General features: G+C 41.9%; 2 protein-coding genes across 3 annotated transcripts; both read left to right on the forward strand.

The window, feature by feature from the left end:
• The first annotated feature begins 228 nt into the window (after nt 1-228).
• Nucleotides 229-21,320, forward strand: ptpn21 (protein tyrosine phosphatase non-receptor type 21). 2 transcript variants are annotated; one of them, XM_079458428.1, is made up of 21 exons: nt 229-416; nt 1,391-1,688; nt 4,546-4,715; nt 4,799-4,896; nt 6,340-6,407; nt 6,492-6,562; nt 8,031-8,118; nt 8,425-8,513; nt 8,599-8,686; nt 9,030-9,109; nt 9,188-9,295; nt 9,577-9,637; nt 9,869-9,947; nt 10,034-10,917; nt 10,992-11,462; nt 13,253-13,390; nt 17,234-17,452; nt 17,535-17,663; nt 17,747-17,981; nt 18,794-18,954; nt 19,094-21,320. In XM_079458428.1, exons 2-21 carry the CDS (start codon nt 1,509-1,511, stop codon nt 19,220-19,222), a joined length of 3,546 nt encoding a protein of 1,181 aa, XP_079314554.1. In that variant the 5' UTR covers nt 229-416; nt 1,391-1,508; the 3' UTR covers nt 19,223-21,320. The 2 variants fall into 2 exon arrangements, with proteins under 2 accessions (XP_079314554.1, XP_079314555.1); XM_079458429.1 differs by lacking the exon at nt 9,188-9,295.
• Nucleotides 21,321-22,046: 726 nt separating this feature from the next.
• LOC306895810 (zona pellucida sperm-binding protein 3-like) lies at nt 22,047-24,781 on the forward strand. Its single transcript, XM_079459347.1, has 8 exons — nt 22,047-22,650; nt 23,104-23,222; nt 23,323-23,426; nt 23,496-23,673; nt 23,741-23,858; nt 23,925-24,010; nt 24,147-24,223; nt 24,282-24,781. The coding sequence occupies exons 1-8, from the start codon at nt 22,114-22,116 to the stop codon at nt 24,353-24,355; spliced, it is 1,293 nt and encodes a 430-aa protein (XP_079315473.1). The 5' UTR covers nt 22,047-22,113; the 3' UTR covers nt 24,356-24,781.
• The last annotated feature ends 670 nt before the right edge of the window (nt 24,782-25,451 follow it).

Below are 25,451 nucleotides of genomic sequence, written 5' to 3' on the forward strand. Positions count from 1 at the left end.
TTCCACACATTCCAAGGCTCTGACGTAATGCGCGATCAATATCATGAATAAAATCTATTTAAAGTTAAATTGATGCATTTTCTGTCAGTCTGCCATTAAATGTGATCACGTTTTCGCTTCTGCAAATATCGCTCGTTTCATCTGAGCTTCACTAAAGACTTCACACAAATCTCTGTGCGTGAAAATAGATCCGCGGACGGTTACCGTCCATCTCGACCGGATTTCCTTTCCTCTGGTATTCCCAGCGGAAGTGACGCAGCAGCTGGAGCGTGACCTCAAGAACCTCAAACATGCGTCAATCCCGAAAAAAACAAACTTCACCAAATATCGGATTATGATTCTCGTAAACTTTCATCTCAACATTAAAACCATCCATGATATACAACACGTACTCAACATACTGCGTCATTGATCAGGTAAGATGTCCGAACGAGACTTTTACAGATTTATCCCACAAAAGTGTTAGCGGTATTAACTTAGCCGTCGCGCGCTCTTACGGCGTCATTTGTTTAAAAACACAATAATCGTTTTAAAACACAATTTATGATCACATTTAATATATTTACACAACACTGGGTGCAGTTTAACGCGTTCTAGGTTTGTTCGGGGTTTGTGGGCACTTGTTGCTTTAAAAGTCAGTCAGACACTTTGTGTGTTTGTTTATAATATAACTTCAGTTACAAAACCTCTCAGTTGTTATATATTTAAAAGTTTTATTTACTTTAAATGCTTTTGTTCTACAATTTACGTTAACCAGAATGTTCCTCCCTAAACCAGAATATGTTTGTATTGTTTGTATTCATGTGGTGTTTATGCTTCGTTAATAAATATGCAAATGTGCAGCAATCTGTTTATTTTTTACCCAGTATAAATGTACAGTACGGTCGCGTTTGTTTGTTTTCATATTGCTTTTGTTGTGTTTGTCTGCCTGTTGTTTCACTGTTGAATTACTGTTATTGGTGACGCAGTGGCGCAAACACGTGGTCTGTCACCTCAGAGAAATGCGTGTAATTGTGTTTTATTGTGAAACTATTCCAGTGATTTGGCCCCAGTACACACAAGCAACCAAACATAGACCACTATTATTTATTATAATAAAATGCCATTAACATCTTGTATCATTTTATTCATATTGCTATGAGGATTAGACGTTAACTAAATGAACAGGATAGTGAACTCAATGTTTATGAAACAGATGTATTGTTCACGTCAACAAAACATATTAGTTCAACGTGTTTTGTTCTTTCTTTTATAAAGCTTTGTTTTTATATGTAGGATTCATATTCCATCCCGGCCGGTTGCATTATTCTGAGTATAGTTATGTTGCCTCTAAATGTTTATGTTGTTTTTATCTGTAAACCTATTTGTAATCTGGTTGGTCTTTATCCAGGGACCGGTGGGTTTGTCCGGGGGGGCCCTGTGTAATCCAGCACTTCTCCATGGATTAACCGCCAAGAAACGCTGAATCAAATCATTCTGCTTAAGGAAGACCGCAGGACGAGTGAAACATGCCCCTTCCGTTCGGATTAAAACTCAAGAGAACCCGGAGATACACGGTGTCCAGCAAGAGCTGCCTGGTGACCCGCATCCAGCTGCTGAACGGGGAATATGTGGAGTTCACGCTGTCGGTGGAGAGCACAGGTCAGGAGTGTCTGGAGGCTGTCGCTCAGAGACTGGAGCTACGAGAGGTAGGATGCCTGCTTGGTTTAATCTGGTAGAAATCACCTTAACTCAACATGGGTGTGTTTATTTTAGCCTGCTGGCACTGTCTGGAGTCTCAGCCATTCTGGGACCGCAACCAAAACGCTGTCAGACGCTTTAAATGCATGTGTGCCAAGAATTAGGCCTGAACTATGCGCTGTTCATTTTATTGCAGTCAGCTGCATGCAACATTTGGAGTAGTTTCACACAGAAATCTAGTTTTCTCACCGTCTGTATCCAGCGATCATTCCTCGGCATCTAAATACAGTTGTTCATGGAGTTCAGAGGTCTCGTTTCTGTTAGAGGTCGACCGATATGCATTTTTCAGGGCCGATGTTGATATCCATTTTAACTGGTCAGGTAGACCGATAATCATTCGAATCATATATTATTCCTCCAAAATTACTGGAGTATTTAAGTCTTTCTCTGCCGTAATAAAAAAAGATGTGGCGGCACATTAAGACATAATGGAATGAACACGTATTTCAGATGCTGTTGATATTTACTCACTGAAGACAACCACCTGTCCTTGCGTGTATACTTGCCAAGACGTGTGTCTTAACTTTTACGTGTAATAAATTGTGAAAATAACTCAATCTGACTGTTGTGCATTGCCTGAGTGAACTGACTGAAGATCGTCTTTTGAGAGTACTTGATGCTTTAAAATGCTTTGTATGTGAATTGGCATGACTTAAAATAATAAGCCTTCCACGTTGATTGGCCGGTCTCGTGACTCCCAACAAATCAGATGGGTGGTGGGCGGGCATTACTCTAGACAACAGAATAGCACATTTCAAAATTAAACTACTTTATCTGCAAATCGGCTTTTCAAATGACAGATGTCGATAATCAAAATAATGCATAATATCAACGCCGATAATCGGCCATGCTCGACCCCTAGTTTTTATATAAGTATAAAGTGGTTTTGGTGAGATGTGAGTGGTCAAGTCCACTAGTCTGATTAAATCAGCTGGACAGTGGTTATAACCGCTGATAAAATGTCCAAGAAATTAATATGAACATCAAGAGTAGTTATAGTCACGTGTATTATATTGTAATATTTAGATGTTGTAACTTGAATTTCTTTTCACTTGTTTTCATTGCTGTAGTAATGCTGACAGTAAAAATCTATTAAAATATGTTTGTCTTCAAAGACTTGACAGCCTGTGCACTGTAAAAATGATTCTGTGTCGTAGTAGATTTCATTTAATTAATTTAGTAAACTTAATACAATTGTGTTCTTGTTTTTTTACCAACATATAGATTATAATTATAGAAAATCTTGTAATTCTAAATGCACTAATTAATTAGACAATTCAACTTATTCCCACTTAAACTTGTTTAAAGGATCTTTACTTCATTATTTTGTGGGGGGACTACATTAATTCGTTCGGCAGTGTATTTAGAGTTCCCAGCATGCTTCGCATGTGACAGCATTGGGAGTCATTTTTGTGAAAAGGTGCTATTTTATGTGCTTTGCAATAAAATGGAAGACTTGATAGTGTTTATTGTTCAGTTGTCTTTAAGATTTCGAAGAGATGCTGTTTGTGTTTTTAAGTTTGGTTGTTACCATCATTCAGAAGAGCGCTGCTTGTGCTCAGCTTATGGGAGAGATCATGATGTGTTTTTCACTCGGTGAACAGTGATGCTGCTAAAGCCGGTACTGTAAGACAACTCTCAGCTTAATTGTACATATATGTTGTAAACAATAATAAATGTTAAACTGCAGTTAAAAAATATATGTATATTCTATTTGATTTTTTTTATGTATCATGTGCTTAAATAATTTAGTTAGTTTTACTTGATTTATTCATGGAATAATGCATAAACAATATCATTTAAAGTTCTTAGAATACTTTGTCTAATATAGTTTCCATAATTTTTTAAGTAAATATCTGTGTTTTTTTACAGTGTGTGTTTTTAGGCACTAGATGTTGATTTGCAAAACTCACTCATGGTCTCTTAGTAAGAGCGCAATGAAACTACATGTGTAATAATTATAAAAGAGGAAATATAGTTTTCCTTTTATAAAGCTGATTCATGTAAAGATAGGGCTGTCACCATTATGAAATTTGGCTTACGATTAATTGTCTAATAAATCATTACGATTATGACGATAGATTGTCTGTTTTAGGCCTTTGACATTTAATGATCATACATATTTTATTTGGTTTTAAAATGACCGTATTGTTCTGAATATAAGATATCATATGAATCATGATATATTCAAGGTGTGGGCTTTTACGTGTTAATAATACATTGAAGTCACCATTAAAATGCCATCAGTCACTGAAAAGCTTCAAGTCTGTTTTTTCTCTCTTGCAAGAATACAATAAAATATATATAGTATACTGTTAAAAACATTTTGGTAGACTGTTTTTAAGACTGAAATTGGTTATAAAATTGTACTAATTGTACAAGTTCCTTTAAATCGTTCCTGTAGCTCAGTGGTTAGAGCGGTGCTAGCAACACCAAGGTCATGGGTTCCATCCCAGGGGATTGCACATAGTCAGAAACAAATGTTTAGTACGGTGCAATGTAAGTCGCTTTGGATAAATCGTTTGCCAAATGATATAATCAAAATTAGTTTTTTTAAGTGATGGTGTTGTGCTGGTACATTTGACCAATATTACCATACTTAAGTTACAATACATACACTTAAATATGCTATATGCTATATACAGCTCCCCCTTCGGTCTTCTATAGAGATGTGCAATAACTACGATGATCTGAAACCAATCGCCATGAGACGATTATTCATAATGGTGACAGCCCTAGTTAAAGATGTCCACAGGAATGTTCTGCCCATTCTGTCTAACGTGTGAAATTCTGTTCATTCTTCAGATAACATATTTCAGCCTGTGGTTCTTCAACAAACAAAGCCAGCAGAGATGGATTGATTTAGAGAAGCCACTGAAGAAACAGCTGGACAAATATGGACTGGAGTCCACGGTTTACTTTGGAGTGGTTTTCTACATCTCGTCTGTTACCCAGCTGCAACAAGAGATAACCAGGTTCATGACCAATATCCCTTCACACCCATTCCCTCCGCTGTCTTGTGCTGCCGTCCATTTATTAGCTTGTTTCTTCCTCACAGATATCAGTATTATCTCCAGCTGAAGAAAGATGTTCTGGAAGGAAAGATTTCGTGCTCTATTGATCAAGCCATCCATCTGGCCAGCTTGGCTGTGCAAGGTATTTTGGGATTGATTCTCAGGATGCATTTAATGCTGTGATACTTCACATCTGCTTTTTCTGTGCTGGTCATATTTGCTATTATTGTGTAGAAAAAGTAGCACAAACGTCATTTGAATATCATGATGCAAGTAAACGATGATATGGGCTTGATGCCGGTAAACTTTTTCAGTTTGTACTGGATATTTTATCTTCCGTGATCTGTGAGAACGTTTGTCTTGGGCATTCCTCAGATAAGATTTGGTCAGCTGCTGCTGTTGGTTTATTGATGCAAGAGCCATGAAATTATATATCGCAGGGTTCATTCTGACTGTATTAATCACACTGGGCTCGCGCGCTTTTAGCGTTCAGCCAAGAGAAGAATCTCGTACACTGCTGGGAAAGATAAATCTGACTGCAGCCTGGTGTTAGTATAGAAAAAGATCTGACATCACTCACTTCAGACTGTGTCACGCACAGGGAAATACTGTCACGTATGCCCACATTTGCGCTGTCAACCATCTTGATTGAAGTGAGACTAAAGTTATTTCTGTGTACAGGTGTTTCTGAGTAAGGAACCTTCTTGCGATGCTAATGCTTGGGATAGTCGCCATATCTGCAGGTGTTTGTAATGGGCCGGCCGGGAATGCCGTTAATGTTTACAAAGGCCAAACTAATTCCTCTCATTACAAAATGTTTTCTAAAATTAGATGTGCAGTTGCACAAGATGAAAGGTGCAGTTTGTAAAATCCACCGCTAGAGGGCACATAAATATATTCAAAAGAACAACAATAGCGTAGCTTGATGACGCTGTGACGTAGCGTGGAATAATGTGAACTGTCGTCTTCAACTCCACCGCTAATTATCAATCAGACATGAATGAGAAGTCACGTTTATGGATGATGAACTAATTTACTACTATTTAGTCAGATGATGGAAAACGATAACTGCTTGTTCAGTTAATATATACATGACACTCGTGCTAAATGAAGAAAAGACATTCAAACGATAAGACTAACCTTGTTGATGCATATAATAATCATATGTTTTCTGTCAGTAAAGGACTGTAAACAGTTGCTGTCCTGTCTAGTAAAACACATGCAAGATCAGCGTCTTTGTTGACAGAACCAGCTGCAAACAGTAAATCGGCCTGTCACGATTTTGAAATGTGGCTGACCGTTGATTGTCTAATAAATCATTGGGATTATGACGATTAATTGTCTGTTTTAGGGCTTTGATATTAAATTCTCATAAATGTTTTATTTGGCATGTGCATTGACAGAATGCCATAGAGACTGCATAGCAACAGGCTAAAAGATGCTCAGCTATAACATGGGCCATACCACACCACATGTTAGAAGTGATGTCGAGAAATAATCTCCGTCAGCATAGATATTGTGTTAAATACAGTGTTTATTTCATAAGGTTTCTCACGTCTAAATCTAAACGTGTCATTGGTTACAGCTGACCTCGGAGACTTCGATCGATACGACTCCCAGGAATTCCTTCAAAAAATTGTCCTGTTTCCAATGGTGAGTAAACCATGAACATGTTGGTCTGTATTAGAGTTATACAACAGCAGAATATCTGTAGAGCTATTCTGTCTGTTTTTCTAGCCGTGGATCCAGGATGAGAGACTTGTGGAGGAGGCCACACAGAAAGTCACAGCGCTCTATAAAAACTACAGGTGAGACCGACCGAACTCATCTGCATCCATCACGTCTGCTTCATTTTCCATTGAGGATCAAAGAAGATTCAGATGTTTTCTGTTAGACACCCACAATTCATGAGCGCCCTTCAGGATTTGATTTGCTTTACGAGCAGACTGAATGGAAATTCAATGCTTGGTCTCTAAAACTGTTCATCTGTTTATGTGGAGACTTCACATGCGATTTGCATGAGCGCAGTTGTGCTCAATACAAGGCTCATGATTTATCAGATATTATATATACTGTATATATTAATGATGCTTGTTTGTCATTGTCAATATAACATTTTTAGTTCGAGGGTGATTTAAAATGTTTTTTTATTAGGCCATTTTATAGACGCTTTCATCTTAACAACATAAACAACCGTTACTGCACATGCACACTTTTGTGACCCAGACTGAACTTCCACTACACCTTCACAAACAATAGAGCGCCTGTAGATTATTCTGATAACAATAAAGAAACCGAGATGAAGCGTTACTTGGCTAAACTTGTCTCTCCAATATTATGACTTTAGACTGTGATACCAAGTTCAACCTCTAGATGTCAGTGGACCGTACGGTTTCTTTAAACGCGACCCAACTACAGGACCCATTCAACAGATTGTTTATTTAATCAAATGAACATACAACAAATTTCAACAAATCATTTGCTTAATACAATTATTATAGTAAAATAATAATAGGAAATAATATGAACATAAAATATAAATAGTTATATTAACACAGACTGCTGTTTGTCTGGTGAAATGGTCTAGATTAGATTAGATTAGATTCAACTTTATTGTCATTACACATATACAAGTACAGTGTAACGAAATGTAGTTTAGGTCTAACCAGAAGTGCAGTTAGCAAGTGCAGGATATACAGTTAGAATAAATACAGAATACAATATGAGAGAATATAATACAGTGGGAATTGATTATAAAAATATCTGCAGTAGGTGTGTTCTATGAAAATATGACAGTAAGTATATACTATGAACAATATATACAGATGACTATATACTATGAACATTAATGTACAGGTGGATATGAACAGATAATAATTTAGACTAAAATAGTGCAAGTGACTTAGGTATGCATCAATTATTGACATTGGCTATTAAAGTTGCAGTTCAATAGGTGAGTTAATGCAGTTGTTGAAGTAACAGTGCAGTGGATGAGTTAATGTATGTCATTCATGTATGTATATATGTCATTCATGCGTTCAGGTTCTTCATACAGTATTAGTTATTTATCAAAATAGTTTTGTATTATTCAAAAAGCAGTTTTTCATCTATTTAAATGTTTTCCAATGCATGTAAATATTGCTGTGTGTTTGAACACAAATGAAGGTATCGTGTTTGTTTATGACAACATTCCTGAAGTGTGATACTGTAGATCAGATGACAGTGTTAAATGTGACCGTTGTGCTCTTGTGTTTCTGATGTGTGTGTTTCGGGCAGAGGTCTGTCCGCACCGGAGGCTGAACTCCTCTACATGCAGGAGGTGGAGAAGACTGAGGGATACGCAGAGGAGAGCATCCATGCCAAGGTAAACCGTCACCGGCACACAAGCTTCATCGTTGTATTGTGTGAAACTCCTTATGGTTCGTGGAGGGAGCTTGTGACCGGATTGACCATTTAAAAGTGCAAAATACATGAGCGTCAACAGCAACATGTGTGTGACCATTTCGATATGAAATTGATGTGACACAGCTGTCATGAGAATGATGAAATGTTACAATGTTTAACAGGTGTGCTTCAAATAAAATGCATCCAACACATCCAAAACAATGATGAGATGTATGCCTCTCTTCTAATCTCTGATTGGTGCTAAAATGTGTATATGTGTGAACAGGACAGTCAGGGCACAGATGTGATTATCGGCTCATGTCTGGACGGGATATTCGTCAAACACAAAAATGGAAAATCTCCTCTCTTGTTTCGGTATGTATGACCGAGTCTCTCACATGCTTTCGTGATTGTTTGTTTCATTCCTGAGTTCTGGTTGAACACGTCATTGTTTCTGTAGGTGGAATGACATAAATAACATGACTCATAATAAGTCTTTCTTTGCCCTGGAGCTGGCCAACAAAGAAGACACCCTCCAGTTCCAGGCCGTAAGTTCACTCCGCCTCGTCTCAGATGCCTCACATGCTTTTCTCTGCCTAAAATAACTCTGAGACTAAAAGTGTCACATAAATGTCCGTGTGTAAATCGGTTCAGATGAATGCGTGCAGGTCACTTGGGGTCATGGGAGAGTTACGAAAATTAAAACCAGACAATACGATCTTAAAAATAGATATTTATGTATTGTATTTATGCTCTGCCTTCTGTAGGTGTCATTTTAAATATTTAATGATTTGTTTGAACTGGCATGTGAAGAACGCTCTGCAGCTATTTTCTGAGCTTGTGTTCCAGACTAATCGGATTGTGTCCGAATGTTCCTGCTCTGTGTTTCAGGAGGACATGGAGACGTCCAAATACGTCTGCAGAATGTGGCTGGCGCGGCACAAGTTTTATAAAATTAACAACAGCAGTCTGTAAGTGGATGGGTGTGGTTTGTGTTGAGTGGTTTGTACGTCTCTTTGGTTTCACTTCTGTCTCTTGACTGTGTGCAGAGAGCCGTCCGATGGCCCGTCCTCTGACGGCTCCCAGAGGTCCATTCTCACTCTTTCATTTCCACGCTTTCCGACGCTCCTGCGTCCCTCTCTGCCCACTAACAAGGGGTGAGCGGGGGGAAACCCTTATCAGTGCGATGGAAAACTTCCCACAATCCCTTGCTAGAGAATATCTCAACAGTCACACCGCATCCTGAATTTTAAAAAAATTATACTGAATGAAATGAAAGATAAAAATTGAAAAATAACAATATTTTCTTGAAGAGAGTAGAGAGTGGCAGATTATTTGTCGTCAATATTAAAATCAGTTGTAGTCCTTCCTAAATCCTGAAAAGAAAAGCTTAAATGAAATGAGCTGATGTTTGATTTGAATTGTGGTTTTATTACAGACAGACGCAGGCCGCTACTGTGAACCCGGTGAGGAGACGATCCTCTACAAGAATGTCTCTGGTCAGCACAATGCCGTTCATTTCTGCATTACACATCAGTTTTACACCCAAGCTTGTTTTGCTGGATGTTTCTAGTTTTGTGTTGGCTTTGTGAAATCTAGAGGGCAGAAGCCACAGTTCAGTTTCTGTGTGAAAGGGCATGAAAACAGCATAGATACTGCTATCTGGTCATTCGTTTGTGTGATCATGAGTTCCTAACTTATTAAAGATACTTTTGTTTTGTTTTGTGCAGCCAAAACCTCAGCCGTACATGATGCCACCCCAGATGCACTTTAACGGTCATTATAATGAACCGTACACATCATCACAAGGTAGAATGTCTCCCGCGAGTCTTTACACAACAGTCTGATGATATTCAAGCTCCTGTCATCACCAGTGTCCGTTTGGTTTTCCACAGATAATCTTTACATCAACAGTCAGAACGGTTTCTACTACCATTCTCAGACCAGTCTGGACCGCTCGCCACACGAGTATAACGGACGGATCCGTAACGGCAGCGTGTACAGCGCTCAAAGCACCAGCTCCCTCAACAACCCCCAGCACTACCTGCAGCCGTCTCCCATGTCCTCCAATCCCAGCATCACTGGAAGTGATCTCATGCGGCCCGACTACGTGCCCTCGCACCGTCACAGCGCCCTGATTCCTCCCTCCTACCGCGCCACGCCCGACTACGAGACCGTCATGAGGCAAAAGAACCTCGGAATGGTGCCGCCTGCCGAGCGGCAGAGCCATTCAATGCGCAACCTCAACATCGGCAACTCTTACGCTTACAGCCGACCCGATCCGCTCGTGTACAGTCAGCCTGAGATCCGCGAGCACGGGGCCGGTCACTACCCGTTCCATCTGAACTACAGCTTCCACAGTCCCTCCCCGTACCCGTACCCCACAGAGAGACGGCCGGTAGTGGGTGCCGTCAGCGTCCCCGAGCTCACCAACGTCCAACTCCAGCAGGCTCAGGAATACCCGCCGCCCAACATCATAAGGAATCAGGTGTACTGGCCTCCACCCCCGTATCCGTACCCTCACCCTCGACCCGCCAACAGCACTCCGGACCTGTCACGTCACCTGTACGTCAGCAGCAGTAACCCGGATCTCATCACGCGACGCGTCCATCACTCAGTGCAGACCTTTCAGGAGGACAGTCTGCCCGTGGCGCACTCGCTGCAGGAAGTGAGCGAGCCGCTGGTCACCACTCGCCGTCCGCACATGCACAAGAGGAACTCCATCGAGATCGCCGGGCTGGCGTACGGACTGGAGAACATGAGGCTTAAAGAGAGAAAGGTATGACTGTTTTTAGGATTCGCAAAACGTTTGAAAGTAATCTTAACAGTACGTGACGCATCTGCTGTCAACAGGTATCAGCATCTACAGCCGAGACTCCGCCTCCCCTCGCCGCTTCCAGCTCTGACATCAATGTGGTTCTGGAGGTCTCCAAGCCTGAGGAGGCCGTGTGCTACGGTCACAAGAAGTCTTTATCTGACGCCACGATGCTGGTGCACAGCAGTGGTGAGGAAGAGGAGTTTGAAGATGACTGCGGCCGTCACACCCCTCAGTCTCAGGATGCGGTGAGCGGCCACGGACATCACCTGACTCCAGTCGGAGATCCGCCCGCTTACCCGTTAAGCCACAGTATGGACACGGTCTCATACCAACCCCTTTCTCTTGGCCCGCTACCGGCCCTCACAGAGCCTGGACACATGGTGCCCTCTGTTTCTGAAGGGGATCTGAGCGGACAGGGACGATCCAAATATAAGAGAGACGTCTTTAAAAAGCCCGTCTCTGATGTGCCACCTGCCAGAAGAAACATTGACGGACTTCCACCACCGGTAAGTTCACTTCCCTTAAAGTCGCTTGGTTAGTTTATTAATACCTAGAATCTTATTCTGGCCTAGAATCAGTTTCTTACATGTTTATTTTTTCAGGTGATTTGTTTCCTATTGAGTGTGTTTAACTGTCACAATTACCGTAATGTTTGGGTCACGTGAGCTCTTTATTTTGAGCAGCACATTCAGAACAGTAAATGTTTAGTGTTGCCACCCAGTGAGTTAAAATCATTGTTAGTTTTTTTTCTCAGAAGGGAAACCAAAATGACCGTCAGTCATTTGTAAACCGTGAGTTTAAAGCAGGAAGTGAATGCTTTAATTGAGATTAAAGGAGCAGTTCAGGCAGAGATGGGATTGTGCAATTACCTTTATTACATGCGGATTAATGCGGACAGACGCTGTATGAGTGACCTAGATGCGCCACATGTTTAAAAAGTATTTTCATTTTTAGTTTTCTTGTAAAATGAGAATCAGAAGGAGCTTTATTACAAAGTATGTTTACACACACGCACGTCATTTGACTTGGCGACAGGTGCTCCGTGCAGAAGAAAGCCTACACACAGCACAAATATACATACAGATAGATAAAAATAATAAAAATTAGAATTAAATAAAAACGGTAATGCACTATAACAAAAAGTGAAAAGAATATAGACAATAAAACAACATATAATTGTTTACATGAGTGTACAGATGTGTTATTTACAGGTTGAACCTATTGTTTCTTGCACATAGCATCTGGAAAGTGTACTTTGTAAGTGTTCAATGTGATGGACAGTGTGTAGTAAGAGCTTCTAGTAAGTAAAAAACAAATTGAGGCTACTCTGAAAAGCTTTCCTCAAACGCCTTGATTAGTTTCTACAAATGACTGATGGTTTGGCTAGACAACACTCTTATTCATCAGCTGATGAGACTTCTGAAGTTTCTTGAGAATGAAATGCTGTGGTTCAGGTTTAGCCACCTGGTGGTACATGACAAGACAGAAAATTGGCATTCACACATTCAATCAACGATTAAAATAAATCTCAAAAATGGATTTAATTCTTTTTATGCTTAATATGTTTTAAAGTTATATTTTTGGGCTTCTATGCCTTTATTTGACTGGACAGTAGAGATTTTGAGAGTGACGTGATGGGTGCAGGATTGGCACAGGACCTCGAGCCGGGATTTGAACTTGTGTGTAATTTCTTAAATATCACTTTATGCATAATCGTTTATTATCATTAGATAGTCATAAATCATGTGATCATTCCATCTTATCAAGACTCTGCTAAATCAGTAATACAAATAAAACATGACATTTGTATAATTTTATGTTTTTGTGGAATTGATGTGATGATCTGTGGTGGTGAGTGTAAAAGCACTTGTTCTGAAAAGTTTGAGAATCATTGTGTTAACACGATCACTTTCTCTTTAAAAACAGTTCCACCCCCAAAAAAAATCCATCATTTCCTCATCATACTGCATGACTTTATTCTATGACTTTCATAATCTTAATTGAGCTTTATTTTCATGAATTCTTCAAGACAAATCAGATATCTGTTGTATGATTTGGATTTCAAATTCTCATTAACAAATATGATGAAAAGGTCATTTCAGTCGCTGTGGTTTGGCTTCTGTTTTATCAGAAATGAGCATCATGTGTTTGTACTATGGGTGGGTCTTAATTCTTGCCTTTGAATATGAAGACTGAAGAATGCAACCCAACAAGCTGTTCGTGCTCATTCCTCTGAGGAACACGTTCAGTCTTTACTGTCCTCAGACTCTCTCTCTCTCTCGCTCCGACACATCAGGGTATGAAGAAGGGACGTGCAGAGGTGAAGAAGATGGGCCCGCTGAAGCTGGCGGCTCTGAACGGCCTGACGCTGTCCAGAATGCCTTTACCTGATGAAGCTAAAGACGACCCAGAGAACACCTCCAATGATGAGAGGGTGAGGCTCACAACACAATCATCACTTCCTGTTGTGTGTACGATTGACAATATAATGGGGACACAGTTTCTGTGTGTGTTGTGTCACTCGTGATGTGTGTGTGTGTGTGATGTGTGTGTGTGTGTGTTGTGTCGCTCGTGATGAGTGAAGTGTGTGTGTGTGTGTGTGTGTTGTGTCGCTCGTGATGAGTGAAGTGTGTGTGTGTGTGTGTTGTGTCGCTCGTGATGAGTGAAGTGTGTGTGTGTGTGTGTGTGTGTTGTGTCGCTTGTGATGAGTGAAGTGTTTGTGTGTGTTGTGTCGCTCGTGATGAGTGAAGTGTGTGTGTGTGTGTGTTGTGTCGCTCGTGATGAGTGAAGTGTGTGTGTGTGTTGTGTCGCTAGTGATGAGTGAAGTGTGTGTGTGTGTTGTGTCACTCGTGATGAGTGAAGTGTGTGTGTGTGTGTGTTGTGTCGCTAGTGATGAGTGAAGTGTTTGTGTGTGTTGTGTCGCTCGTGATGAGTGAAGTGTGTGTGTGTGTTGTGTCGCTCGTGATGAGTGAAGTGTGTGTGTGTGTTGTGTCGCTCGTGATGAGTGAAGTGCGTGTGTGTGTGTGTGTGTGTGTTGTGTCGCTCGTGATGAGTGAAGTGTGTGTGTTGTGTCGCTCGTGATGAGTGAAGTGTGTGTGTGTGTGTGTGTTGTGTCGCTCGTGATGAGTGAAGTGTGTGTGTGTGTGTGTGTTGTGTCGCTTGTGATGAGTGAAGTGTTTGTGTGTGTTGTGTCGCTCGTGATGAGTGAAGTGTGTGTGTGTGTGTTGTGTCACTCGTGATGAGTGAAGTGTGTGTGTGTGTGTGTTGTGTCGCTTGTGATGAGTGAAGTGTTTGTGTGTGTTGTGTCGCTCGTGATGAGTGAAGTGTGTGTGTGTGTTGTGTCACTCGTGATGAGTGAAGTGTGTGTGTGTTGTGTCGCTAGTGATGAGTGAAGTGTTTGTGTGTGTTGTGTCGCTCGTGATGAGTGAAGTGTGTGTGTGTGTTGTGTCGCTCGTGATGAGTGAAGTGTGTGTGTGTGTGTGTGTTGTGTCGCTAGTGATGAGTGAAGTGTTTGTGTGTGTTGTGTCGCTCGTGATGAGTAAAGTGTGTGTGTGTGTTGTGTCGCTCGTGATGAGTGAAGTGTGTGTGTGTGTTGTGTCGCTTGTGATGAGTGAAGTGTTTGTGTGTGTTGTGTCGCTAGTGATGAGTGAAGTGTGTGTGTGTGTTGTGTCACTCGTGATGAGTGAAGTGTGTGTGTGTTGTGTCGCTAGTGATGAGTGAAGTGTTTGTGTGTGTTGTGTCGCTCGTGATGAGTGAAGTGTGTGTGTGTGTTGTGTCGCTCGTGATGAGTGAAGTGTGTGTGTGTGTGTGTGTGTTGTGTCGCTAGTGATGAGTGAAGTGTTTGTGTGTGTTGTGTCGCTCGTGATGAGTAAAGTGTGTGTGTGTGTTGTGTCGCTCGTGATGAGTGAAGTGTTTGTGTGTGTGTGTGTTGTGTCGCTAGTGATGAGTGAAGTGTTTGTGTGTGTTGTGTCGCTCGTGATGAGTGAAGTGTGTGTGTGTGTTGTGTCGCTCGTGATGAGTGAAGTGTGTGTGTGTGTTGTGTCGCTCGTGATGAGTGAAGTGTGTGTGTGTGTTGTGTCGCTAGTGATGAGTGAAGTGTGTGTGTGTGTTGTGTCGCTAGTGATGAGTGAAGTGTTTGTGTGTGTTGTGTCGCTCGTGATGAGTGAAGTGTGTGTGTGTGTTGTGTCGCTCGTGATGAGTGAAGTGTGTGTGTGTGTGTGTGTTGTGTCGCTCGTGATGAGTGAAGTGCGTGTGTGTGTGTGTGTTGTGTCGCTCGTGATGAGTGAAGTGTGTGTGTTGTGTCGCTTGTGATGAGTGAAGTGTGTGTGTGTGTGTGTGTTGTGTCGCTCGTGATGAGTGAAGTGTGTGTGTGTGTGTGTGTGTGTGTGTGTTGTGTCGCTTGTGATGAGTGAAGTGTTTGTGTGTGTTGTGTCGCTCGTGATGAGTGAAGTGTGTGTGTGTGTTGTGTCACTCGTGATGAGTGAAGTGTGTGTGTGTGTGTGTTGTGTCGCTTGTGATGAGTGAAGTGTTTGTGTGTGTTGTGTCGCTCGTGATGAGTGAAGTGTGTGTGTGTGTTGTGTCACTCGTGATGAGTGAAGTGTGTGTGTGTGTGTGTTGTCGCTTGTGATGAGTGAAGTGTTTGTGTGTGTTGTGTCGCTCGTGATGAGTGAAGTGTGTGTGTGTTGTGTCGCTCGTGATGAGTGAAGTGTGTGTGTGTGTTGTGTCGCTAGTGATGAGTGAAGTGTGTGTGTTGTGTCGCTAGTGATGAGTGAAGTGTGTGTGTGTGTTGTGTCGCTTGTGATGAGTGAAGTGTGTGTGTGTGTTGTGTCACTCGTGATGTGTGTGTGTGTGTGTTGTGTCGCTCGTGATGAGTGAAGTGTGTGTGTGTGTTGTGTCGCTAGTGATGAGTGAAGTGTGTGTGTGTGTTGTGTCGCTTGTGATGAGTGAAGTGTGTGTGTGTGTGTCGCTCGTGATGAGTGAAGTGTGTGTGTGTGTTGTGTCGCTAGTGATGAGTGAAGTGTGTGTGTGTGTTGTGTCGCTTGTGATGAGTGAAGTGTGTGTGTGTGTGTTGTGTCGCTAGTGATGAGTGAAGTGTTTGTGTGTGTTGTGTCACTCGTGATGAGTGAAGTGTGTGTGTGTGTTGTGTCGCTAGTGATGAGTGAAGTGTGTGTGTGTGTTGTGTCGCTAGTGATGAGTGAAGTGTGTGTGTGTGTTGTGTCGCTTGTGATGAGTGAAGTGTTTGTGTGTGTTGTGTCACTCGTGATGTGTGTGTGTGTGTGTTGTGTCGCTCGTGATGAGTGAAGTGTTTGTGTGTGTTGTGTCGCTCGTGATGAGTGAAGTGTGTGTGTGTTGTGTCGCTCGTGATGAGTGAAGTGTGTGTGTGTGTTGTGTCGCTCGTGATGAGTGAAGTGTGTGTGTGTGTTGTGTCGCTAGTGATGAGTGAAGTGTGTGTGTGTGTTGTGTCGCTTGTGATGAGTGAAGTGTTTGTGTGTGTTGTGTCGCTCGTGATGAGTGAAGTGTGTGTGTTGTGTCACTCGTGATGAGTGAAGTGTGTGTGTGTGTGTTGTGTCGCTTGTGATGAGTGAAGTGTTTGTGTGTGTTGTGTCGCTCGTGATGAGTGAAGTGTGTGTGTGTGTTGTGTCGCTAGTGATGAGTGAAGTGTGTGTGTGTGTTGTGTCGCTAGTGATGAGTGAAGTGTGTGTGTGTGTGTTGTGTCGCTTGTGATGAGTGAAGTGTTTGTGTGTGTTGTGTCACTCGTGATGTGTGTGTGTGTGTGTGTTGTGTCGCTCGTGATGAGTGAAGTGTGTGTGTGTGTTGTGTCGCTAGTGATGAGTGAAGTGTGTGTGTGTGTTGTGTCGCTTGTGATGAGTGAAGTGTGTGTGTGTGTGTGTTGTGTCGCTCGTGATGAGTGAAGTGTGTGTGTGTGTGTGTGTTGTGTCGCTCGTGATGAGTGAAGTGTGTGTGTGTGTGTGTGTTGTGTCGCTCGTGATGAGTGAAGTGTGTGTGTGTGTGTGTGTGTGTGTGTGTGTGTGTTGTGTCGCTCGTGATGAGTGAAGTGTGTGTGTGTGTGTGTGTGTGTGTGTGTTGTGTCGCTCGTGATGAGTGAAGTGTGTGTGTGTGTGTGTGTGTGTGTGTGTGTGTGTGTGTGTGTTGTGTCGCTCGTGATGAGTGAAGTGTGTGTGTGTGTGTTGTGTCGCTCGTGATGAGTGAAGTGTGTGTTGTGTTTTTTGCCATCTGTGTGGTCATGATGTGTGTGTTATTGTTTGTGTGTATGCAGTGTAAGATGCTGGAGATGCGTATGGAGCAGAAGTTGGTCTTCACAGAGTACGAGCAGATACACAAGAAGCGTCTGAATGGCGAGTGCACCAACGCTCAGATGCCAGAGAACAGTGACAGGAACCGTTTCCAGGACGTCCTGCCCTACGACGACACGCGTGTGGAGTTGGTGCCCACCAAAGAGAACAACACAGGTTACATCAACGCGTCTCACATCAGGGTGAGAGACCAAACCCCAGAATAAAATCATCCATCATCACTCGTTGTCATCATAACGTGACGTCTGTCGCTCTGTTCATCAGGTTACTGTTCGAGGCAAGGAATGGAGTTACATCGCCTCTCAGGGTCCGCTCTCCAATACCTGTCAAGACTTCTGGCAAATGGTTTGGGAACAAGGAGTGGCCATCATCGCCATGGTTACAGCGGAGGAGGTTATTTTAAATGAGATCTATTTGCAAGGTGTGACTGAAATCGGCCAGTTTGTCTCACGTCCTGTTTTTAATGTGACCTGCAGGAAGGCGGTCGTGAGAAGAGTTTCCGCTATTGGCCTCGTCTGGGGTCTCGCCATAACACCGTTACATACGGACGGTTTAAGATCACCACGCGGTTCCGTACGGACTCAGGATGCTACGCCACAACGGGCCTGAAGATCAAGCATCTTCTAACGGGGCAAGAGAGGACCGTCTGGCACCTGCAGTACACCGACTGGCCCGACCACAGCTGCCCGGAGGACTTAAAAGGATTTCTCTGTGAGTACAACACACATTAGCTGTGTCTGAAACCTCTCCCTCGTTCACTCCTTCACTATTCCCTACATATCGAGTCACATTTCACTATTTGGGGAAGGAGTGAAAATTAGTGATTTCGGACACTGACGTGTATTGTGTGTGTCTGACAGACAGTACTGTCGCAAAACTCCAGTGTTTGTCTCATGCATTTAATCTACTTATTCTTTAAAAGTATAAAAGAACTGTCGACAAGAACAAACACAAGCGTGTATTATCATACATTGACGGTCAGTGTCCTCCAGCTGATTCTAATCTAGCGGTCATCTCTTGTTGTATCATGGGAAATATTGAGTGAGCGAGTGTACATCAGATCAAAGTGCATTGTGGGTAAAAAAAGAGTGAACGAATGTAGGGAATGAAGTAGTTTACTCAGGTTTTGGACACCCGATGTAGTGCACTACATAGGACATAGGGAGCGGTTTCAGACACAGCTAAGGTCTTGTGTTCACTTTCATCAAAGTACACTTAAATGCTGTGTTTCAGATTTCTTTGTGTTTCTTTATATTGTTTTTCCTTACATGTGTTTAAAATGCGCCGGATATTTGAAATGTATTATTATTACTTCTCACACTGTGTTTGTATCTCATTCACCTCATGTGAGCCAGTTTGTATCTTTGAGTAAAAAGGCTTTTAAATGCAGAGGGCCTTTCTTGAAACTAAAGCTAAAGATTTGAAAGATATTTTAGCCGATGCGAAAATGTCAAAATATGGTCGGATCGGCCACTGTGATGTTATGTGTCTGTAGTCTTAACAGGTGTTCATTTGTGTTCTAGCGTACCTGGAGGAGATCCAGTCAGTGAGGAGACACACAAACAGCTCCAGCGATCCAAAGAACACAAATCTGCCGGTCCTGGTTCACTGTAGCGCTGGGGTGGGACGCACCGGTGTGGTCATTCTGTCTGAGATCATGATTGCCTGTCTGGAACATAATGAGGTACAGATGTCCTGTGCTCTTACTTCACTCTGCATGTTGACCTTTGAGTTTAAAAATGTTTTAGTATATGTTGAAGCTCAGAGAGCGAGCGTGTGAGAGGGACTGCTGTGATCTGATGTCTCAATGCTTCTCCTGACAGGATCAGGAAGTGCCGGTGGTTCTGAAACTGTTGCGACAGCAGCGTATGATGATGGTACAGACGCTCTCGCAGTACACCTTTGTTTACAAAGTCCTCATTCAGTTCCTGAAGAACTCAAGACTGATCTGAGTTCAGCGCTGGTATGAAGGCCTGAACAGCCCTGTCTGAACCGTGCGCACAGGGCCGCGGGAGAATCAGACCGGCGATGTCTCGTCCTCTCCTCGGTCCGCTCGCAGTATTACTGAAGGATCGTCCCGATCCCGACCCGACCCGTGAGCCGGGCCAAGAATGAAGCTCCATTTCATCAGTATTACACAGATTCCCCTGTGGGCTTTGACAAGTGACTGCACGCGGCACCGCACATTTATTTCGCTGTACTCCTGCTGCAGATCTGATGTCATATTTAAACCCTGAACTGCGTTTGATCTTTTCATCTGGAGTCTTGTTCCAGTGGAATGATTTTCTGCAGGACTGAAACCACACGATGAGATGGAATTCTCGGGTGAATCTCACAAGTACCCTGTAAGATATTTAACGTGAAGTCTGTTTATTATTTGGCATTGTGATAGTTTCATGACAAACTAAGCACATTTAAAATTCACATTAATGGAATGAAGTTTGTTTATTCTTGTAGTTCCTCATTTTTATTGATTCTGCTAATCATTCTGTAAAGCTTTTTTATTTAAATGTACGTTTTCTGCAATACAGCGAATACCGACGTATAAATACTTTGATTATATCATTGCCATTTTCTTTTTGAGAAATGTACTTGGTTGTTATGAATATATTGTCACAATGCACAAAATGTTGATGGTCTTAAAGGCTTTGTCGTCTTTTAATTGGAGGGGTGAAATGTCCTCTCAGTGCATCATGGGATGCGTAAGTGTTTGTGAGGAGCGTGAGAGTTTGTTGAAATGAAGGATCACATGCAGTGTTATGTGACATTCGTGAGGTTTGATTTTGATCTGTCAGCGTTAGAACGCAGCCAAAGAAAAGACGGTTTACCTTTAGCAACCTTTAAATAATTTAAAATATTATGTATTCAACTTGTAAATGAAAACTTTCAAATGTTTTCTACTTATAATCATCAGAAAGGCTTTCTTGTTGCATTAGGGATATCGTTGTATTTCTTCAGCTTCCACCAGTGATCTCAAACCCAACACCAAAGCGCGTCAGATAGTTTGTATAGTTAAAACTTCAATACCTTAAACATGATGCTCTACCAAAGAAAATCCAACCTATCTAAAGTCTTAAAACACTGTGAAACTCCATACGTTCAGTGTGTTTGTGCGAGGATTAGCTTGTGCCATAAAGAGTCACGCAGCCCCGTCTCATAATCTTTATATTAATACAAATATAAGCTATATTCCACCAGCAGCCGAGTGTCATGATGCGGCCTGTAAAAGTGATTGGTGATTTAAGATGTAAAGTGAAACCAAAATATAAGAGTTGTGTTTGTCTTGTATAACCTCAACCCAACAGGTGAGTGGTGTGAGATGTCTTGGTCATATTTCACTTGAAAATCAAGACATAAAAAATAACACAAACTTAAGAGTGTGAAAACATGTATTTGAATGAAGTACCATTGTAAATACACATCATGGCAGTTTGATGCTGATTTTATGAAATGTTACTGTATTACAGTATTGAGAACACATCGATATGCAAAACATGTTCATTTTGCAATTGAGATATCTCTCAAATATTTCTCTCTTTTCTATTCTCGTTAGTGCCTACAGATAGAAATAATGTGCCGATGTTGGGTTGAATGTTCAAATGAAATATAAGAATGTTGTGTTTTTGTGAAGGACAATCATTTTGTTTCTCTGATTTCTACATATCATGACGTTTAATGGAAGACAAACAGATGGTAGCCTTTAAAAGCACGATTGTCTTGAAAACACCGTTCATTACTGTTAATGTAAATGTTTACTTTTCACAGAAATGAAAACTGGACTTAACAGATCCTCCCCGAAATGCTTTTGTTGTTTCATGTACGTTAATAGAACGTGGTGTTTATACTGCTTATTAAGAGTGTTATTCATTTTTAAGTGGATTCAGTTTGAGATTTAGGTTGATATGATGTGTTTTGGTTGTGTTGTGCAAGATGGCGTCTGCAGTGTTTGTTAGCTGATGATGTGCGGGTATCAGAAGAGCTCAATTATATCCCTTTGTAAACAACTATATTTTTCATTCAGAAAATAAATATTTTAAATGATTAAAGTACTGCATTGTTTCTTTTTTAAGAGCTTATTGGCTAAAAGAGTTATTTTCAAAGATGTTTTTTATTGTGCTAGCCATATCTTTTTTATTACCATATTCATATCTTTGGTTCTTACTTTATCAAAACAACCCGACTGCAGCTTGATTGACTTTAATTTGAATGCACAATAAAAACAGAGTTAAATTATTGCTTCATATATATGATCAGTTGAAATGAATCCATGATATTCATGTATAACCATTTAAAGTACTTGTGAATAAAAAAACTGTTCCATGGTTTCCATCAAAAACAAGTGTAGTAATTTGGTAGCAATTTTATAATATGAAAAAAAGAAATATTTTGGATTAGAAACCGTGTAAACAAGTGAGTTAACTTTTTTATTTGCTTTAATTTCAGCGGTTCTCCACAGCTGACCACAAGAGGGCGTAAGGACTCCATGTGTCTCGTGACAGAGGTTCAAAGTGACTTACGCCGTTGTTTAATACTGGTACTGAGATCAGATGAACTTTACACAATAACATGACATATTTCTATCATAAACAAACTGATTTATGAACCTTTATAAACCTTGACAGAACCGGTAGGCGGACGACATCACATTCCCCCGAGAGTGACTTTAAAAGCGTATGGAGCAATCGGCTCTCGACTCACTCTCGCGGTAATGTGACTTGTAGATGCCGAAACTCTGCAGGTCCAGAGGATATTAATCAATCAGAAAGGGGCGGAGCCACACAAATAGATAGCTTTATAATTGACAGATTGACCGCTGGTGTGTTTGTAGTGGCTCTTTGTGATAATGGAGTTCCTTCATGGTGGGATCTGTGTGGTTCTATTTGTGGTTTCTTTATGTGATGCCCGGGGAGTTTTGAGGCACCGTCAAAGTCCCAGAAGCATGATGCAGAAACCGGCCTCTCAGGGGTCTGAGTCTTCACCGGCGGCTCTCTGGAACCCATTCCAGATGTCTTCTCAGTATCCCTCTCCTCCTGCATCCAGCTCTGGAAGATTCGCACAAGATCTTCTGGGAGTTCAATCCAAACAGCTCTTAGAGGGTCTCGTTAATCCGCTGAACTGGAGGTTTCCTGTGGTTCGTGAGATCCAGACTGAGGTGGCAGTTGGTTTTGAGCAGAGACACCCTGTGACACCCAGCACTGTTGCCGTTCAGTGTGGCGAGAGTGCCGTTCTCGTCGAGGTCAAGCAGGATTTGTTTAGTAACGGTCAGTTGATTCGGCCGTCTGGTCTCTCTCTGGGTGGGTGTCCTGCGATTGGTGAAGATTTCGCTTCGATGGTGTTGATCTTTGAGTACGAGCTCCAGGACTGCGGCAGCGTGTTGATGGTGAGTTCTCCATGAACTTTACTAGCAGATGATTGTCATTTCAATAACATTGAGTCCCTGTGAACTGGAAGCTGCGACCGTTTTGACTTCCATACGCTTTTCCGAGTGCAACAGAATATCGACTGCGAAATAGTGGGTGGGGCTTGTTTCCTTGCGATTTGATTGGCTGTATAAAAGCTGGAGTTGCATTTTGACATGAAACTAGCAGCAGACTGACAGTTGAAGGGGAGGTGTTAATGGCCCTGCCCAAGCAGTCTAACTGATCTCATCTGGTACGGATAGCCACTAGAGGGCAAAAGTAAATTTTCAGATTTTGATTAAAGATTATGTGGATGTATTAGTTTTAAGTGAATGGCCCACGCTGATAAGCTGTTTATAACCAACACTGCAGTATTCTATGAAATGGGAATTGTAGCTTTTAATTTCACTGGGACTTTACATATTTGGTCACAGATGACACAAGATGAGCTGGTCTACTCGTTTGTGCTCACGTACACCCCTGAGCCGCTCACGGGCACATCTGTAAGCAGAGCGGATGGAGCTGTCATTGGCATTCAATGTCATTATCAAAGGTCATGATTTTTGCTTTGCACAATAACCCTGTGGTTTGCGGTTTAACCGTAAGATTTGGAAACCTTTGCAAGACTAACAGGCTTTTATTTGAACGTGCAGGAATCACAATGTGAGCAGTAACGTCTTGAGGCCCGCATGGGTCCCTTATGCCTCCACGCAGATTGGCCAAGAAGTTCTGCCGTTCTCCTTGAGGCTCATGATGGGTCAGTGGCGGCCTCTTAAACTAACTTTAACTCAGCATGTGGCTGTAATTGTTGTTTTCCTTTTTTCAGATGACTGGACGTATCAGAGGCCATCAAACCTTTACTATCTGGGGGATTTCATTAACATCGAGGCCTCTGTGACGGTTTACAATCACGCTCCTCTGCGGGTGTTTGTGGACTGCTGTGTAGCCAGTCAGACGCCTGACGTGAGGGTGCCACCGACATACTCTTTGATTGAGAATAATGGGTAGGGTTTCTTCATGTCACCGGTCCGTGGATGTTCTCGAGTTGAGCTGTAACGGTATGTGTGTTAGGTGCTTTGTGGATGCCAAGAATACCGGCTCCAGGTCTCGGTTTCTTCCTCAGTCTCGCAGTGATTTGCTTCAGTTTCAGCTAGAGGCCTTTGTGTTCCAGCAGGGAGACAATCCATCTGTAAGTTGTGCGACGTCCTGTGACTCATCATGGTCTGCTTTGTTTGACACTTTCTTACTCTATAAGATTTACATCACGTGTGTCCTGAGAGCCACTCTTGCCACAGCGCCCTCTGATGCCCCACACAAGTCTTGTTCTTTCTCTGGCGACAGGTCAGTTTCTGCTTTGCACACCTTACTATTATGTGCACACTTTAGTTTATAAAGCTATTCTTGACTGCACATGTATACTTAACTGATATCTGATGTTTCATGTGAGGTGCTAGGAGTTTACCTTTTCTTATTGTAGGTGGTTTGCTGCTGATGGAAACGATCAAGTTTGTGGTTGTTGTGACTCGACGTGCGGCCCAGAGACGACCTATACGGGTAGGTTTGTGTCTTTGCCCATTTAAAAGATTGAGGTAAACTGCTTTTTGTTTTCCAGGTGTTCAGTGGGAAGGTCAGGTGTCTCTCAGTCCCCTCGTGGTTCAGGAACAACAGAAGCTTGGTTTTCAATAAAACTGGAAAAAGCTTTTGATTCTGTGGCTAATTCTTTGTCATTTTATACACTAAGAATCTCCCTTTCAGCTGCTTGTGCCAATCCATGGATTTACTAAACAACCGAATTTCGCTCGACACACTGTGAGGCTACAGTTCAGTGATGCTTAATTACGGGGTGGTTTACCATGGACTGGGATTGGACTATTCCTTGACTAAAATGAATGTTAGAGCTGTCCAAACTGAAAACGACTTGCACTGACATTTTCTTTAAATACATCAGTGCCCAAGTAATGTTTTAAGGCACGATCACTGATCTGCTGAATCAGAAATCTATACTCTTGAGTAGGTACTTAATTTCAATAAGTACGTACTGTTTTCCCTGAGTGGGTGTAGTAAGACTGAAGGACTGTTCCACAGTATTGTTAAATTAAAACCTTTACCTCTAGGACTATGTGTTATAATTCCACTATTTCAGGACCGTTGAATGGTCCAAAAGGACATTTCCCACGCCTTATGTATGATCGAGGGAGCAGTCAAGAGGAAAGGAGGTTTCACTGGGTTCGTCAGATATGCATCCTGTGTTTGGGTGATAAATTATGAAACGGATGCCCACTGGCCCAACGATGGAATGGTGTGGTTGAAAGTATTGTGTTCTGCTTCTACATGAACTGATTTAAAACCGAATTGGTTCAATTTACACTACTTTTTACCAATCTGACCCCAATTTTAATAGTTGTCATTTCCAATTTCTGTTGCTCTGTCAATTTTCTCTTAATCTTCATACTTTAATAATTATCCTTTCGTTTGTGACCTGCTGTTGCACAAGTCCCATGCTGGCAGAGTATGTGGATCTCACAATCACAATACTGTCAGTTCTGATCTTTTATCAGAGGTTGCAGGGTAAATGTATAAGTCTGGCTGCACCATACTTGCTCAGAAGCATAACCTAATCGTTATTTTAGCAAGTAGCATGATCGTGACTTAGGTGGGTGATGGCTGGAGATCTGGTACATGTGAGTTTTAGTAATGTGCCCTATTTGTAGTTTAAATCAAAACTCCAGGCCATCCTGACTTTGATTTTGCGGTAACACAACTGCTCCTTTCAACCGGTAAT

This window comes from Barbatula barbatula, assembly GCF_947034865.1.
Source record: "Barbatula barbatula genome assembly, chromosome: 6".
In the NCBI taxonomy this organism is placed as follows: Eukaryota; Metazoa; Chordata; class Actinopteri; order Cypriniformes; family Nemacheilidae; genus Barbatula; species Barbatula barbatula.